General features: G+C 42.7%; 1 protein-coding gene across 4 annotated transcripts in view; it reads left to right on the top strand.

Moving 5' to 3' along the window:
• TRAF7 (TNF receptor associated factor 7) overlaps window positions 1–8,886 on the top strand; it is an 83,703-nt gene extending 74,817 nt beyond the window's left edge. For all 4 annotated transcript variants that reach the window (XM_033914148.1, XM_033914149.1, XM_033914151.1 and 1 more), the window contains 6 exons: window positions 1,613–1,729; window positions 2,243–2,365; window positions 5,397–5,516; window positions 6,061–6,192; window positions 6,357–6,476; window positions 8,113–8,886. In XM_033914148.1, the coding sequence (XP_033770039.1) occupies window positions 1,613–1,729; window positions 2,243–2,365; window positions 5,397–5,516; window positions 6,061–6,192; window positions 6,357–6,476; window positions 8,113–8,127 (627 nt within the window). In that variant the 3' untranslated portion in view covers window positions 8,128–8,886. The remainder of the gene's footprint in view (window positions 1–1,612; window positions 1,730–2,242; window positions 2,366–5,396; window positions 5,517–6,060; window positions 6,193–6,356; window positions 6,477–8,112) is intronic.
• Window positions 8,887–19,195: the final 10,309 nt, after the last annotated feature.

The following is a 19,195-nucleotide window of genomic DNA, read 5'->3' as shown; positions in this document are numbered from 1 at the left end:
TATGTAGAACAGCATTTATCAGTGTTTGTGGTAAATGCTCAGAAAACAGAGCAATGGAATGTAAACATTTGAGGACAGGTCTGTTGCTGTTCAGCTCCAAGATCACTGTGAAGTCTTTGAAAACACTAGACATCTGGTGGGGTGTGAAGAAGAACCCTTTTGTAGCTGGGTACATGGTGGGGCTCCTTGGAAAGAATTGTAGAATGTTACATGGATATATTGGGGGGGCAGGAGGCTGTCAGGTGGATAGATGCACTGTGGGATACTGAAAAGTTATGTAAAGGTTTTGCAAAGTGACAGGCAGATTAAATTTCAAGATGTTGAGAAGGTGCATTGAAAGAATTTTGATAAACTGCGGTGCTTGAGAATTGAATGTGATTGGATCCCTTTGCTTCAGCATCATTTGGAATAGATGCTTTACGAAGAAGGAATTACTTATCATTTCTATGGCGCTGCCAGACATACGCAGTGGCGTACATTAAAAATGTGAGAGACAATGCCTGCTCGATAGAGCTCACAATCTAATCAAAACAGGCAAACAGGAATTTCTCACAGAGGGAATGAAAAAACAGACATTGGTAAGAGCTATGAGTTAAAAGTAGGCTTTTAGCCAGAGAAGGAGCCTGACGTATTGTCTCAGGCAGTCTGTTCCAGGCATATGGTGCAGCAAGATAGAAGGGATGGAGTCTGGAGTTGGTAGTAGAGGAGAAGAAACACTTACCCAATGAAGGGAGTTCCTGGGGAGGAGTATAGGGAGAGATAAGAGCTGCAGAGTGAATAAACCTTCTACAGAGCCAGATCTCAATGATGTTCTATGTTCCTCGTTTGTTCATCCTATAACTGAACAAGAACATTCTGAAGATGTGCTGGGGGCAGGATTTCAAACACCAAACAGGCAACACTTGTCAGTTTTGAACACAAACGGGCCTCTGGTGTCAACAGCTAATAAGAGATGAGCAGAATTCCTTGTCAGAGCTTGATACGGATATATCCACTTTGTTGATCATTGAAGCCTCCAAAAATATATGCCTCTGATTCTTCTTCAGCTTGGAGAAGAGACAACTGATGGGGGTGGGATCTGACAGAAAGCTGTAAAGTGGAACAAGTAGTTAAGGAATGTTTTTATTTGTTCTTTCTGAAAATCTTAGGACTAGGGGGACAGTCCATGAAATTAACCAGTAGTAGATTTAAAACAAATTTGAGAAAGCAAATTTTTCAGTTAATGCACAGTAAAACAGTGGAATTGTCACTGGAAATTTGATTAAGGCCAAAAGTAGAACTGGGTTTAAAGAGAAGATTGTACCGGTTTCTGGAAGAGAGTCCTATCAGTTATCAGCTAGCTAGGTTTGGGGAACACAGCGAACGGATCTTACCATTTGGATCTCCAAGGCACCTTGGATTGGCCACTGGATTTCCTGGACTGTTTCTATGGCCCACTTATGTTATTTGCTCACAATCAGTAGAGGGTAATGTCTCGTCTCAACCAAACACTGTTAAAGACAGATGCCAATAGAATAAGTGTAAGCTAATACTCATAGAGATGCACAATTATGCTAAGGAGAAATATCTAGCTGGAAGTACTTAGAGTCTAACAGTTTGTCTTCCTGTGAAGGTCTGGGACATACAAACCCTGTTGAAGGTTAATACCATCCGAGCGCATGACAATCCTGTCTGCACCTTGGTATCTTCTCATAATATGCTGTTCAGTGGCTCTCTCAAAGCCATCAAGGTATGTACAGGGTGAAATTCTCTTTAAAAGTCATCATCAACATCTTTTCTCACATCAAGCAGCATTCTGGGGTAAAGATCTGGAACAACTGCTTATGCTCACTAATACTTATGGGGAATTTAGGAAACACCTAAAAACATATCTGTTCTTGAAGTATTTAGGTAACTGACCTATACAATCTTAGTCCACAACTACTGATCCCCAGAACTGTTAATCACTAACCCTTAACTTTGTTAATTCTACTCAATCTGTAACATCTTTTAATCATTGTAAACCACATAGAACTTCACAGTCCTGCGGAATATAAACTGTTATTATTATTATTTGCACTCTGTTGATTTTGTAGAGGAAGGGAATCAGAGTCCATAACAGACCATTTTCTTTAGAAACTTATTTATTGCTCAATAAAACAGATTTCTGTATCTCCCAGTGTATTGATGATAATTAAACTAGAGAGGTAGAAATGATTGAGGGAAGCTCTTAATTTTATTGAACCATGCCTTTCTTCCACAGGTGTGGGATATTGTGGGGACAGAGCTGAAACTAAAGAAGGAACTGACGGGTCTGAATCACTGGGTGCGAGCACTGGTGGCATCACAGAACTATCTGTACAGCGGCTCTTATCAGACGATTAAGGTACTGAACCATGGGCCATGTAGACAATCTTTTCATTATATTTGTAAAATTGTGACGAAGGTAGGAAATACTGGGATTGCCCAATGTGGAGAATTTTCCTATCGATAATTTCTATTATATTCCTCAGAAAAAGCTTGAATCTAGTCAGGGTATGGACCAACTGGTATCAACTGAAATGAACTGGACAGATTTTTTAGAGGATAGTCAGGATTTGATCCAGACTCGTTCCACCCTGGTGATAACCTGCATGTGTGAGGTGGATAAGATGTTACTAATGAAATAGATTAACAATATTTTGTGGAGATTTGGTAATATTTCCGAATGTCTCCAGAGCCACCCAATTAAGGAGAAAATAATTTTTGAAGTTAAAAATTAGAGTGGAAGCTTTGGAGGCATCCTTTTATTTAAAATTTCCCTGTAAGTGCCTTGTTAAATTACAACCTTTAGCCCAAATACCAGTAAATTAAATATGCTACCAACCCTCTCTAATAGAATGCATAAACAAAAAGGACTAGGTTGGTGTATTTCAATGTAGGAATCTTAACCGAAAAACCTCAGCCCCACCACTCCACCGCTATAATGATTTCTAAAGAGGGAGATTTCTGTGGTGCCTCATCATAGGTAAAACGAATTACCTATGATGAGGCACCACAGAAATCTCCCGCTTTAGAAATCATTATAGCGGTGGAGTGGTGGGGCTGAGGTTTTTCGGTTAAGATTCCTACATTGAAATACACCAACCTAGTCCTTTTTGTTTATGCATTGTTAAATTACAAGACACTGAATTTGTGTTTTGGGACCCGATACATTTGCAACAATTTTTGGTGGCTAGAGAGACAAAATGATTACTGTTTACCTAAATAGATTGAGGAATAAAAAGATTGAACCCTGATTAATTAACGAATGGATCTTGGACTTTGAGTCCATTCAACTTTTTCCTTAGTTTAATATCCTTAGAAATGAAGTATGTCTCCTCAATAAGGTGGGCTTGAAAAGAAATTATGAATTGATGTGTTAATTATTGCAAAATTGTAATGAATTGTCTTTTTCTTTGTTCTTTATATAAATGTAATGATTGAAAATTATAAATTTAAAAAACAAAATTTGTGACAAAGGCAAAACATCTTTCACATTGTTGGGACCAAGGCTTACTCCAGTCATTTGACTTTAATGCACTTAAACTTGACCAACCTTCTGGGATCCAACTGCAGAGTTGAGAATTATGCTCGGCCCTATAAGGGCACTGTGTAGCTGTTGCTCCTCAGTATTTCTCTATCTCCAGCAGATGGTGCTAGGTAGACTGTGCAGCTCCTGGTGAAGCATGCTTTTGGGCCAGTGGGAGAACTAGGACCCAGTAGAGCGGATAGCATAAGAAAGGTTTGGACAATTTCCGGGAGGAAAAGTCCATAGTCTGTTATTGAGAAAGACATGGGGACAGCCACTGCTTACCCTGGATCGGTAGCATGGAATGTTGCTACTCTTTGAGTTTTGGCCAGGTACTAGTGACCTGAATTGGCCACAGTGAGAACGGGCTACTGGACATAATGGACCATTGGTCTGACCCAGTAAGGCAATTATTATGTTCTTATGTTTTAAGGAAATTTATTGGGGAATTCTTAGAGGAGTCTAAAGATCTCTCTCTCAATCATTTGCTCTGATTGGCAGTTTAGAATAAAATAAAGTAAAAATAAAAAATTATGTTACATCCCCTCCAGAATCTGTACGATAGGTGCTCAATCCATGCCCACATCCGGGTCTTGCAGAAATCCACGCTTTTTTTCCCCCTTGTGCTCCTCCTACTTAGCTGAGAGGAACAAAGCCCCCTACAGTTTCAATGTCTCAAGCAAACCTTGCAGAAGAATTTCTGACCTGTTCTGCTTCTTTTTCTTATTTTTTTTGGTGGCTTTGGTGTCATGAGATCTCTTGCGGAGGGAAAGGAAGCAGTTTCTGCAGAGCCGGACTGCGGGTGGACCTATGGAGCCAGCCTGCAATGTGCCATCTTTGGGCTCATTGTCCGTTCCCCTAGGAGCTAGCATGCCTTCTGACCTTGTCAGAGGCTTAAGCACAGGTTGTTTGCGTCCTTTGTAACAGCCCTTGGTGTATCAGGGCGCAGGCTGCGTTTTCCCGCCCTTGGGTGCGTGGCAAGGTTCTGAGGGGTGGAAGTTTCAGTTGGGGTTTGTCCAACTGGCAGCCTGTAGATCAGGATCAAGATTCGACTGTCTGGAGCAATTCTGAGGCAGAAATTCCTTTCCCTTCACTTCAGCTGTAGTGAAAAGAGCTGATAGGCATGGCACTTCAGAGACTGTGTGTACACCTCCATTATATCCTATGGGGATGGACTGAAAACAGCGTTTTTGGAGGCTTCTGGGGGTAGGATTCAAGCCTCCCACCTCCAGAACTCATAAATTGGCATTTTTTGTTTTTCCAAATTGTTTCTATGTGCCGTTTTTGGCATAAATTTACTGGCGGTGGTCACGCTGTTTTCACACCACCCCTGTAGGATATAATGGAGGTGTACACACAGTCTCTGAAGTGCCAGGCCTGTCAGCTCTTTTCAAAGTTTATTTTCTGCCTCACAACCCCTCGATTTTGCATAAAATCGTTAGGAATGGACTCCTCATGTATAGATTATGCCAGTTTGCCGGCAGAAGAGCATCCTTGTACCGTGTGCTACTCTACCTAATACTTCAAGAAATTTCCAAATGACAGCAATAAATTCTGGATCAGCCCTCCAGGCAGAGTCTTGGCCCCTGTAATAGCTCTTGCTACTGAGAAGGTGGCCTGTGCTTTGGGCTCCAGTCTTATGTCCATCCTGATGAGAGAATGGAGACTGATGTGGGTGGAAAGCCCCCTGAGGATGCCACTGACCCATCAAAGCCTGAGATGCTGAGGAGGTCAGAGAATTGCTTGTATGCTGGATGCAGCCTAGGGTGGGAAGAGATGAGGGGCTGAGTGGAAGAAGAAAAAGGAGCCTATCCACAAGGTTCCCCAAAGGGTCAGTTCTTTCTGAAACTGTGATTCTGTGTTTCAGATTTGGGATATTCGCAGTCTGGAGTGCGTCCATGTTTTGCAGACATCTGGTGGGAGTGTCTATTCCATTGCTGTAACGAACCATCATATAGTGTGTGGGACCTATGAAAACCTTATCCATGTAAGAGATTGTCAACTGTATTACCTCATAAATCAGAACTTCCCAAACTGGGAATTAAGATTGTAACTGGGGGAGGGCTCTCTGCACCTCTGGAGTGGGGGGGAGTCACACAATTTTTTTTTTAGCTGCTGTCATGGTTTTCATATACCAGCTTTCTGTGGTACAGTCAAAACAGTTTTACATCCTGGTGTTAAGCACTTTCACAAATGATTCACAGTGAAAGTAAGCTCTGCATGCATACATAGAGAGAGGGTGGCGTAACACACAGGTACGGGGGGAGGGGGTGCAAATACACTCATGTCTGTTTGAGAAATCACAGCTAAGCTTGGAGAGGAAAACTGTAAGATCTTTAGAAGTGCTGTAGCAGAGCTCAAGTATGATAGTGTCCACTTTTGCTCATAGTGCAGTTAGCAAATCAATCCCACTGCCCTCTGTATTTCACGAGGGCCACCCAAGGCAAAAGACTTGTTAAGGAATCTGGAAGAGTCAAGAAAACACAGACACTGTTACTGTTGCTATAATCTGTCCTGCATTTCTCTGCCAGGTCTGGGATATTGAGTCAAAGGAACAGGTGCGGACTCTGACAGGTCATGTAGGCACAGTGTATGCCTTGGCTGTTATCTCCACGCCAGATCAAACCAAAGTCTTCAGTGCCTCATACGATCGCTCGCTCAGAGTACGTAGACTCTTTCTCTCTCCACAACTCCTGCACTGTCTCTTGGTAACATCATTTCAGCTTCATTTAAACTCTTTGGCTTATTCTTCTCGTTTTGCTCACTTGAACCTGAGACTTATTGACCTGGGCTGTTCTCCTACTGACCTCACATTGTACCTTTCTAGGTCTGGAGTATGGATAACATGATTTGCACCCAGACCTTACTACGACACCAGGGAAGTGTAACTGCGCTTGCTGTCTCCAGGGGAAGACTCTTTTCTGGTGCCGTGGACAGCACTGTCAAGGTATAGCTTTCCTCTTTGTAGGATTTTGTGCTTATGACTCTTGCTTCATTTTACTCAAGAATGGCATGCTTCTAATTTATTTATTCCATTTTCTACATCGTTCTCCCAGGGGAGCTCATGCATTTATTCAGGTACTCAAGCAGTTTTCCCTCTCTGTCCCGGCGGGCTCACAATCTATCTAACTGACAGTATAATGATTACAGACCAGGCACAATGTGGGTTAAAATGATTAATATAGGGACCAACCAATGGCTTAGGTGACCAGTGCTGTGCAGACAGTCTTTCATTCAATTCCCAAGTTAGGTCTTTGTTCCTTTGGTGGCGGAGGCTAAGGAAGCTGTGGAGACAGAGAGGGTGATGTGGTTGATTGCAGAGTGTTCCAGAAGGAGGTGTGGTTCATGACCTCTGGTCCAGGACTGTTCCAGGGAAGAAGTTAACAGGAATAAACTAAGGAAATACAGTCAAACCTCGGTTTGTGAGTGTTTTGCAAGACGAGCAAAACACTCTCGCAAATCTTGCCTCGCAAACCAAGCGTTGACTCGATATGCGAGTCCCCACCCCTGAGAACCAGCATCGCCCGCCCAAACCCTGTTTGAATCCCTGTACCGTACTCTGCTTGATCACTTCCTCCGGTAGCGCATTCCAAGTGTCCACGACCCTTTGGGTGAAAAAAAACTTCCTTGCATTTGTTTTGAACCTATCTCCCTTCAGTTTCTCCGAATGCATGTAACTTAAGTCCACAGTTACATGCCTAACTCCTGCGTGCTTGCTGGCTATGATCCTCCCAGTTGCACAATTTGTAGAATACCAACCTTGTCCCCATAACTGCAAATTAGCCCCAAAGGAAGCTGATTATTGGTTGTTAATGCCAGTTACGTACTTAACTGATCCTATTCTCTAACTCGTGCACACATGTTTATAGAATGTGGAGGTCTGCAGAGAGGGCAAACATACATGAGCCATGTGTGCACCATCAGAAAGAGTGCAATCTCTGTGCGCAGACACCCACATTCTGTAAATTTGCAGCCCGATGTTTGCGCACACGATGACTTTTGTGCCTTCTTTGCTGTTGTCGGTGAATGACTTCCATCATCCGTATCACAGAAGACTAGCTTAAACCCACCTTGGCATGACCATTTATGTTGGGTCTATGGCAGGCGCAGATGGATGTGTTTCAGTGCCTGTATGCAAATAACATTACATTCTTTGAGAGTCGGGGGACATGCCCAGGCTCTGCCCACAACCCCCTCCTATCCCCCGCAGTTACGTACCTGCAAGCACCCAAGCATAGAATGGCCTTTCATGGAGGCAATACCCTGAACTCCATTTTCCCTGAGCTGTGAAGCCATGTTTAATTAGGAGACTGAGTAGTGCGAGTCACATGTTCTGATTGCCCAGTAGCTCTACCTAGGAAGTGCCCTGGTGACCAGGATACAATAGGATGGCTCTAAAAGCAATTGTGATTGGCTCCTGGATTTGGTGGTTCTTCACACTTACATCTTGATTTCTTCTGGGCAATATCAATGCCAGACATTGAGGACCCTGCTCTCCCCAACCTAATCATGATTTAATAGAAATATTGGGTTTTCCCCTCCCTGTTGTATTATTAACTACCTTTCTCTGCATTTCCTCGCAGGTGTGGACGTGCTAATGCTGCTTTCTCTGTCTCATGGTGGGCTGGCTTATTCAGAAGGCTGCAGGCAGCACAGCTGCTCCAGCTGCCGCCTAGACTTACACTACTCACAGCGGAAGAAGCCCAGAAGCCTAACCTCACTGGAAGACAGGATCTTACACAGTGGATGAAACCTCTGCAGTGTTGAAGGCTAAGACAACACACTCCTTGCTCTCCTGCTACTGACATCTTACATTATAAGTTTTGCATGTTGAAAGATCCAGGACAACTCATTACTACTGAGTCATTTAAACCACTTCAAGCCAAAATGAGTCACCAGCCCTAATCACACAGCATTTGCCAACAGGGACACCATGGAAGCATTAGCAGCAAGAAAGGATCGGCAGCTTTCCCCAGGGAGAAACCAGGAAAGAATAGCCACGGTCTTTCTCACCCCAGTAGGCTGTTTAGTGGCCATAAGGACTGTGTCCTCCCATACACATGTGTACTTCACAAAACTAGCAAACTCTCATATGACCTTGGCAAATATTTCCTCAGTAAATGAAAGACCAGGTACGATTTTTATACTGCAGATAAATTCCTCCAATTAAGTTAAAAAAACACAACACCTTTTTATTCACTTGTTACACATCATGGCCTTCTAAATCAGCAGGAAACTCCTGGCCTTGATTATTCTCACCTTTTTTCTACATTTTTAAGGCTGTACTATAGATGTTTTTCTTTTATTGACAATAAATTCTACACTGATACCTTTTAAATAAAGTGAGGCTTCTGCTAGATCAGTGGGTGCTCCATTCCAGCTCACAGCCTAGGACAAGTTGCATATTAACAGAGTGAGCTTTGGGATGGCAAATGCTCTGTTTAGCTCGGGGCATGTAGTATGGTTGGGTTGCTGAATGCTCCACCTATGCTCACATAACTTTAAAAAAATGCTGCTGTTATGTGTTTGTGAATCTGAATGGCTGAGTCTGATGTCTGGAAGTGTATTTTATTTATCTAAAATACTTAATAGACTGCTTTTCATCGTCCAGCAGCAAGGCGACTTACAGAAAATTCCTAAGAAAAGGTTGTTTTCAAAAAGAAGAGATAAAGCAGTTAATCTAGGAAGAGTCTTTATGGTTGTGTCCACATAACATGCAAACTGCATTATTTCAAGAGAGAGGTCTTTCCCTGGAGATGGGAGCGGACTAGACATAGCACTAACTAATAGCTCCTAGTTCATGAGTTTTTAGACTACCCACTGTTCTTGGTTTGAATTCTGAAAGAAAATGCAGAAATTCAGCAAAAGGTAGACTAACTCAGGCCTAAGGGTTACGTCAGCAGATTCTGATGATGACATCGGTATGACTGGTGAGTCAGGAATGTTGCAGTACTTCTCTGCTTCCAGCAGGTGGTGCAAGTGGGCTGGTGTAACAGTTTCTCTCTCTTGGTTTTCTCAACTTTTGGGCCAGCATTGCTGTGCTAAATTTCATGGATTGATCAGCTCCCACTGGGTTCTTTAATTGCTTGATATTGGGTTAGAAGAGAAAGCTACAGTCACTGGGATGCAAGTTTTATGCTTGGATGAGAACTTCCCAAACTTGTCTTGGGGCCCCTAGAGCCAGTCAGTTTTAGAGGATATCCAAGGTAATACGTAGAAATAAAACATAAAGGAAAAAAATAACACCTTTTGTTATTGGACTGACTTAATGTAGTTTACGATTAGTTTTGGAAGGTTAACCCCTTCTTTCGCAGATCAGAAATAAGCAAATGTTGGCAAAATCAGTCGATATAAGGGAAACATGAAAACATTTCAGTGGTAGTTAGAAACATTTGCTTATTTCTTTTTTTTTTTTTAATAATTCTTTATTGATTTTTAAACAAGAACAGTGTTATATAAAAAAAAAAAAACCAGTATATTATTGCATCTGAAGCAGAAGGGGTTACCTTTGAACGCTAATTATAAACTACATTAACCCCCTTCCACCTTTTACAAAACCATAGCGCAGTTTTTAGCGCCAGCTTCAGCAGTAAAAGCTCTGATGCTCATAGGAATTCTATGAGCGTCAGAGCTGTTACTGCTGCGGCCGGCGCTAAAAACTCACGCTATGGTCCAATAACAAAGGTGTTATTTTTTTCCTTTATGTTTTTGATTTATTTCTACATATCACCTTGAAGAGTGGCCTAACATGGCCACCATACCATTTCACTCACGAGGATATCCAGAATGAATATGCATGTGAACATAAAAATAGCCTTACTGGGTCAAACCAATACTCCATCAAGCCCAGTAGCCCATTCTCACGGTGGCCAATCCAGGTCCCTAGTACCTGGCCAAAACCCAAGGAGTAGCAACATTCCAGAATCTCAAAGATCAGCAAGATTCCGGAACCTGAAATAGGAGCAACGTTCCATGCAGAATCCCCAAAGATAGCAAGATTCCGGAACTCCAAATAGGAACGACTTTCCATGCAGAATCCCTAAAGAGTAGCAAGATTTAGGAATCCCCCAGAGTAGCAACATTCCAGAATATCAAAGAGTAGCAAGATTCCGGAACCCCAAATAGGAGCAACATTTTATTCTACCGATCCAGGGCAAGCAGTGGCTTCCCCCATGTCTTTCTCAATAACAGACTATGGACTTTTCCTCCAAACCTTTCTTAAAACCAGCTACGCTATCCGCTCTTACCACATCTTCTGGCAACGCGTTCCAGAGCTTAATTATTCTTTGAGTGAAAAAATATTTCCTCCTATTGGTATAAAAGTATTTCCCTGTAACTTCATCGAGTGTCCCCTAGTCTTTGTAATTTTTGACGGAGTGAAAAATCGATCCACTTGTTCCCATTCTACTCCACTCAGGATTTTGTAGACTTCAATCCTATCTCCCCTCAGCCGTCTCTTTTCCAAGCTGAAGAGCCCTAACCGTTTTAGCCTTAGAGACCTAGGACAGGCTAACATGATTTCATGCTTATTCTGACCACATAGACCTGTGAAAAAGTAAGAAAATGAGGAGAAGAGAAATTAGCTGCCAGAGATCCCCAAAATTACAAAGGAGATACATGGAAACAGATAACAAAACATTTCACTTGGAATTTTCACACTTGTGCTCTTGGGAGACACAGAGTCGACAGGGAGGGACAGGAAGAGACAGAGTAAGGGAACTACCTCAAGCAGGCAGCCCATGAAAGGAGAAATGACCCCTGGGTAGGGTTACCAGACATTTGGGAAAACCCAGACTTCTCTTTTTAGAAGACTATCCAGGTGCCTGGATGTTTTTTTAAAGGAGGGAAGTCTGCTTGGGTTTTGCCTGCTCTCACGACTCCCCCACCTATCTCCTTCCTGACCACTGCACTGAATCTTTGGGCAGGCCAGCAGCAGCAATGAGGGAAGCCTGCCGCAGCTGGCATGCCCCAGAAGCCACCTCTTTGCAGCAACTTTCTGTTCCCATATAGGCAGGACTTGCAGAGAGGCGGCTTCCAGGGCAGGCCAACGACAGCAGGCATCCATCATTGCAGCTGCCGGTCTACTTGATTCATTGCAGCGGCCGGGGAAGGAGGTAGGTGGGGGAGTCCGGAGCTAGAGAGAGGTCTGCAGATCCCACTGGGGGGTGGGGTTTGAATTGGTGCAGGCTCTGGTGCTTGGGTTCAGTTGGGTGAAGAGGGAGAGAGCTGCAGATGCTGGAATAGGGAGGGGAGAGTTGCAGTACCATGGGGAGGAGCAGAGAAGAGAGAGATTTGAGATTGGTCCTGGGGAGGGGTACAGGAGAAAGGGTAAACAAGGAAGAGAAGCTGGGTGGGGGTGGAATATGGGGACAGGGATAGAAGAATGGCCTTGTAGGTGAAAGAAGGAAGGACAGAGAGAGATGGAGCTGGGACTGAAAGGGTGATCAGATGAAGTGTAGAGTAGATGAGGGCTAAGAGAGGATGGGAATGGGGACTAAGGAAATGGGTGAATGGTATGGGGGGGCAGGGGTTTGACTGGGACCGGTGGGAGGTAGGGAGAGGGCATGGTGGAGGTGGGATGTGGATAGAGCTGCAATAGGGTGTAGGTGGGCTGGGTCATGTATCCTCTTTTTGTTTTCACAAATATGATAACCTTAACCCTGGGAGTGGTAGTACAAAGTAAACTAAACTAATCCTTAGGTTTGTATACCGCATCATCTCAACATTCACAGAGCTCGACACGGTTAACAAGAATTAAGGTGGAAAGGAACTCCAGCGGAGGGAAAGATGAAGAAGAAATTTAGAGGACTAGAGTAAACAGAGAGGGAGGAAGAGTTACATTTTTGAAAATAACCAGGTTTTCAGATGTTTACGGCAGAGTTGGAGGGAGCTCAGATTCCTAAGTGGGGAGGTAAGGTTGTTCCAGAGCTCAGTGATTCTAAAAGGGAGGGAGGAACCTTGTTTTCCTACAAGGGAGATGCCTTTTAGAGAGGGAACTCATTTTCTCGTCCCGTCAAGTCCTTTTCCTGTCCCTGCCCCGTTCCTGCAAGCTCTGTCCTCATCTGCACAAGCCTCAAACACTTTAAAATTAGTGTTCAAGGCTTGTGCAGTTAAGGCAGAGCTTACAGGAATGGCGACAAAACTCACAGGGACAGGACAGGGAAATTAAGTTCCAGCAAGGACTAAGAAAAATTTGTCCCCGTGTCATTCTCTAGTGCAAAGCCCTTGCTACATGCAGGTCTAATCTAATTAAATCTTAGATGTATATACCAGCTCATCCCTAAAGATTTAGGGCTCAACTTGGTTTACAATAAAATATGTTTACAAAGATATGTTGATTTTAAGATAGATCATTAGGAATTACAGTATATTCTAAAAAACGGTGAAACATTGTAGTCTTTAAAATTTTATGGAAAACCTGAAAGAAAATGCATGATCGTATCTGAACAGGAAGGTCATTCCATAGTGCAGATAATAGGAAGGAAAAAGATTGAGAACCAAAGGAAAAGAAAAAAGTATACAAATCACATACTGGGGTACCATATGGATAACAACCGGATAAAAGGCGATTTTGTAGACAATTAAACTAGTTTAGCTCCTTTTATCCAGTTGTTATCCATATGGTACCCCAGTATGTGATTTTTATACTTTTGTAGGACCCCTGAGGAAGGAGTGTTTCTTATACACATGGACCGTGTCGGTTCCCAGTTAGTCAACTTTCTTGGACCATAATTTGGATACAGACTGTTTTATGTTCATATCTATGTTTGTTGATTAAAGACTTGGCATCTTGTCCACCACTCCTGTAGGTTTTTCCTTTGTTTGTAGTTCTACAACCCAAAATGTTTGAAGAGTTTAAGGTTTAGGGTATCAGAGAGTCAAACAATCCATGAATAATTTTATAAACAATACAAGCACATTTCAACTGAACTCTGTAATGAAACGGGAGCCAGATGAACTAAAGAGGCTACAAATCTCCCTGAGTAATCTCTATATATAAAATCGGATGTATCTGTGTGTATGTATGTATATATGTTCCAGCATAATTCTGAAATGCATAGAAAGATTTCTACCAAACTTGGTATACATATCATGTACTATCTGTGAAAAAATATTGTGGGGGTGGGAAGGGGGGTCACACACACAGATATAGCTGATTTTATATATATAGTTGGAGCTGCTTTGGCCAATTGTGTGAAACTTGGGGAATGATGTTACACAGTCAGTTAACAGTATATAAGGAAGTGCAGCTGTGGTGGCGTAATCACTGAATACAAGTCTATCGATATCGGGAAATTGGGATAAATAAATATCCGGGCAATGCCAGGTGATCAGCTAGTGCTGATATATTAAGCAGCCAAGCCGTGGGATGGGGGGAGAGAGAAATGTAGCAGATGCCATTGTGTCTTAAACATGCCTTAAGTGAGATCTAGAGGAAGGATCCCCATCTCTAGGCTGCCTGGTAGTTTCACTGAGAAGAAAGGAAATGGGAAGGGGTTAGCAGTAGTAAAGGAAGTGCAATGAAAGTAGGTGTTTGGTTTTAGAACTAACCTGTGCTTCTGTAAAATGTCTGCACTGTGAATGTTCTTATGTAACCCATTCTGAGCTTCGGGGAGGACAGGCTAGAAATCGAAATAAATAAATATCAAGTTTCCTTTGAGGGAAGGGAGGGGGTACCTGGGCCATATGTTATGTTTCTATCTCTACCTGAAATGGGGAAGGAAAGAAATGGTATAGCTGTCCTCACTGCTCGAAGCACCTGAGGAGATCATTGGGACTTCTCCATTGGCCTTGGAGACAACTATACATCTGGTAGAGCGGCAACCACCTCCTAGTCCCACTGCAGGAAGATCTGTGTGACAGGCATTGCTCTGGCTGATCCAGCTAAAGTTTCAGCCTGCACAGAAGCACAGTTGGTAGTAGGAGATGGTGGTGTAGTCTCCCTACTTCAAACTAAGGATAGGGACACAAACAATCACCATTTACCTCAAAATGCGCCCTAAATCGAACATTCAAGGATCTTATGGGACACTGCAAGGCCACCCACACATCACACATACACCCACAGTCTGAAAAAGCCGCAGTTAAGCTTCATATGGCTAAAAAAACCTTCACTTATGTGTCTTCACTATATCAAAAACAGTGCCTCATTTTTTCATCAAAGACAGGAAAATACTGCAGACAGAAGCACAAGATTCAGGCAAAGTTTATTTTAAAAGATTGTTGCGTACAAATGAACCATTTTATGTAAAAAAAATTAGACCCAACACGGTCCGTGTTTCGAACAAACACTTCCTCAGGGGTTCCATGCAACAAATGCCTGATCTGTATGTTGTGTACTAGTGCTGCTTGATTTCCGATTTGAATCTACAGTATTCGTTTTGTAAAAAAATCGGCCTGGCCAATTCGATGACCAACCCTCCTCCCTCTGTCTTCTAAAGCAGGAACGGCAACCCTGCCTCTTGCTGGCCGTCCACTGCCGCTCCTGTGTTATGGGGGAGGGTCAGTCGGGAAAGCGTGGGCAGGGATGGGGGGTGGAGTCTGGTCAGGTTTCGGAACGAGAGGGAGGGTGCAGCGTCGGCTGTCACTTAAATGAGGCAAGAGGGAGCACGAGCCAGACGCCGCTGAGAGCTGGAGGCGTGAGCTGGGGCCTTTCCTGAATGGCAAGATGTGCAGAGGTGTGTGAGCTTGCTCTGCCCTCTACTACCATGGCAGGAGCCGGACCATTTAAATGTGCTAGTGCCTAACAGCCTTTGTGAAGCAACTGATGAAGAGACTAAAAGAGTTGAATACTTCTAGAAGATAAGTGCTGGTTTACCTGGATATTGTTGTTTATATTGTTGGGTTTTATTTATATTTTATGATTTTGCTTTTAGCTTTAGACCAACAATGGCTGATTTTATAGGAAAGTTAATTTTCTTGTTCTCTACTTGCTAGGCATTAGAAGCTGGGGGTGCAGGCCTTCGGGGAGGCAGGTCTTTAGGGGGGACAAGCCTTCAGGGGAGGGGGGCCCTGGTGTAGAAGTATACGGAGGGAGGGAAGGGGGTGTTCAAAGAGATGTGTATATGCCGGACTGGGGGGGAAAGAAATAATGGGTCTAAAAACATGAGAGGGAGAGAGATGATGGACAATGAGATTTAGGGAGGAAAGGAACAGAAAGAAAGAAGTTGGACACAAGGGTTGGTGTGGAGGGAGGGGGCATAGAGATACTGGATAGGAGGGTAGTCGGGAAGAGAAAGGGAGAACTCGTAGACCCTGGGGTGGTGGGGAAGGGGGGAGAGATGCTGGATGAAAGGGTAGTTGAGAAAAGGAGAGATGGTGGATCTGGGGATAGTGGGGTCCATTGCTGCAGCTGCAGGGATGGAGATTAAAAAAAAGAAAGATGCCAGACCTCTGGCGGAGGGAAGGAAAACGGAAGTGGAGAACAGAGATGGAAGATGGATGGTTAACATGAAGAAAGAAGGGAGATTCTGATCAGAAGACAACCAGAGCCTGGGACCAACATGATTTGAATGACCAGACAACAAAAGGTAGAAAAAATAATTTTATTTTCTGTTTTGTGATTACAATATGTCAGATTTGAAATATGTATCCTGCCAGAGCTGGTGTTAGACCACAAACGTGAGCTAGGATTTAACAGAGAGAGAGGAAAAGTCTTTTTTGTTTATTTTGTTTACACCACAGCACCAGTGTGGGTAGGAGAGAGCAAAGGGGGTGAAGAAGCTATTAAAAAAAACCACCAGGATGTTTGCAAAAAAACAACACACCCAATTGGGCAGGAAAATGGAATCGAAAAATCGATTCAATGGGCTGAATCAAATCGACTCTAAATAATTTTTTCTGAATCGGGCGGGGATGATGTACTACTGAACAGCTGATTGTCTTTGGTTTATGGTATTTTTTTACTGCAGATTTGTTGGGTTTTATTTTTGTCCTGGCTAAGAAAGAGAGCCTTCCTCCTCCCTTCGCTTCAACATGGCCAAAGCAGATAACTTTGGAATCAAGAGCTTGGTAAGCAACTGTCTACACAGTTTTCTCAAGTTTATAATTCTGACTTTGTTTCCAGACTTAATACCCAGGAGACAGAGTTCAAAACTATGGTTGGATAAGTACAAGGAATTGAGATTAGAGCAGAGTCTGTATTTCAAAAGAATTCTGCCTTCGTGAAAGATAATGTCTGTCATAAGCTTGAATTTATGGACAATTAGATGAGGAGTAATCATTTGCTTTTAATCAATTTCTCAAAAGTAAAGGGAATGGGACTTGGTTACACTTTCACAGTGGTGGGCAAAGGAGGAATAAGTGACTTAGGGTCACAAGGAACAGTGCTGGGATTTGATCCCACAACCTCAGGGTGCTGAGGCAGCAGCTCTACCACTAGGCCACTCCTCACCTAGAACGAAATATTTCCTCTAGTGAAATGTTTCACTAATATTTATTGAAGATTTTAACATTTTCAGAGTCTTCTGTTCCCCCTCTGCTGCTTATTATATTCTGGTCAAAATTAAACAAGGATTTGATGGGATTTCAGCAAATAAACACATAAGACTTGTGATACTGGGACAGACCATAGGCCCATCAAGCCCAGTATCCTGTTTCCAACCATGGCCAATCCAGGTCACAAGTATCTGGCAAGATCCCAAGGAGAAAAACAGATTTTATGCTGCAAATCCTGGAAATAAGCAGTGGATTTCCCCAAGCCATCTCAATAATGGCCTATGGACTTCTCTTATAGGATATTATCCAAACTTTTTTAAAACCCCGCTAAGCTAACCACTTTCACTACATTCTCTGGCAATGAATTCCGGACTTTAATTACCTGATGAGTGAAGAAATATTTTCTCCAGTTTGTTTTAAATCTACTACTTAGTAGTTTCATTGCATGCCTCCTTGTCCTAGTATTTTGGAAAGAGTAAATTTGGAAAGAGTGATTTACATCTTCTCATTCCGCTCCACTCAATACTTTATAGAACTCTATCATATGTCCACCGAGCCATCTCTTCTCCAGGCTGAAGAGCCCTAGCCACTTTAACCTTTCCTCATAGGGAAGTCATCCCATTCCTTTTATCATTTTCATCACCCTTCTCTGTATAATTCCACTGTATCTTTTTTGAGCAGTGACAAGAACAGCACACAGTGTTCGAGGTGCAGCCGCACCATAGAGTGATGTAAACACATGATAACATTTTCATCTTTGTTTTCCATTCCTTTCCTGATAATTCCTAACCACTGCCACACACTGAGCTGAAGACTTCAACATATTCTCAACGATGACACCTGGACAGTGACTCCTAACACGGAACCCTGCATTAAGTGACTTTAGTTTGGGCTCCTCTTTCCCACATGTATCACTTTGCACTTGTTCACATTAAACGTCATCTGCCATTTTGATACCCAGTCTTCCAATATCCTATTGCAATTTTTCACAATCCTCTTGTGATTTAACAACTTTGACCTTTGTGTCATCAGCAAAGTTGTTAAAAGTTCTTTGGATACATTGAGAGAAGTTAAAGAATTGGGTTTCTGGAGACATCTATAGAGCAACTGGCTACACCCTTCACCATGATTGTGACTTTTGTCTCTACAGTCAGATCCAGATAAAATATTACAGAGTTATTTTATCTCAATGTAAACTTTGTTTTGTTGCTCATATTACACAGAAAAGGAGACAGCAGTTTCTTCTTCTAAGACCAAGAGTTGTCTATTGGGGCCACTTTTTTCTTGAAATAGTTTTGCAAGTATTTAGTGATGCCTAAGGAAATGAAGTACATCTTCTTTGATCTTCCATAATTATCTTTTTTTATTGCAGACAAGTTATTTTTAAGTTCCTCTACCTCTGGGTAGATTATTATTATGAAGGTGATTGAAGGTGTATAGATTGCTTTTTTCCATACCCTCATCATCTCTCGCCTAGACTACTGCAACCTTCTTTTCACTTGTCTTCTGCTAAACCATCTCTCTCCCCTTCAAACTGTTCAGAACTCTTCTGCATGTCTCATATTCTATCGATATTGCTATGCCCACACTTCCCCTCCCCTCAAGTCACTTCATTGGCTCCCTGTCTGTTTCCACATACAGTTCAAACTCCTCTTATGGACCTACAAGTGTATTTGCTCCACAGTTCCTCAGTATGTCTCTTCTCTCATCTCTCCCCACACTCCCTCCATTCATTGGGTAAGTCTCTCTTATCTGTACCCTTCTCTTCTAAGGCCAACTCCAGACTCCATCCCTTCTACTTTGCTGCACTGTATGCCTGGAACAAACTAAGCTCCGTCTCTGGCAGTCTTCAAATCCAGACTCAAAGCCCACTTCTTTGAAGCTGCTTCAATTCCAAACTCCAACCTACCTTCTAAGCACCGATATCTGTCATATCATTCCCTCTGTAATTCCCCCAACTGAGCACTGTGTATTGATGTACCTTCTTATCCAGTTTGTCTGTCTTGACTAGATTGTAAGCTCTTTTGAGCAGAGACTGTGTCTTCTATGTTTTGACGTACAGCATTGCATATGTCTAGTAGCACGATAGAAATGATAAGTAGTAGTATGTTATGTTAATCAGGTTTTCTATTCCGTCTTTACCTGTTCAGTTCAAGGTTGGATTACATTACATTACATTAGTAACTTATATTCCGCCAGTAGCTTGCAGTTCTAGGCGGATTACAAAAG

Source organism: Geotrypetes seraphini, chromosome 11 (genome assembly GCF_902459505.1).
Source record: "Geotrypetes seraphini chromosome 11, aGeoSer1.1, whole genome shotgun sequence".
Lineage (NCBI taxonomy): Eukaryota > Metazoa > Chordata > Amphibia > Gymnophiona > Dermophiidae > Geotrypetes > Geotrypetes seraphini.
The sequence above is the reverse complement of the archived record's forward strand: the minus strand, read 5'-3'. Positions and strand labels throughout refer to the sequence as shown.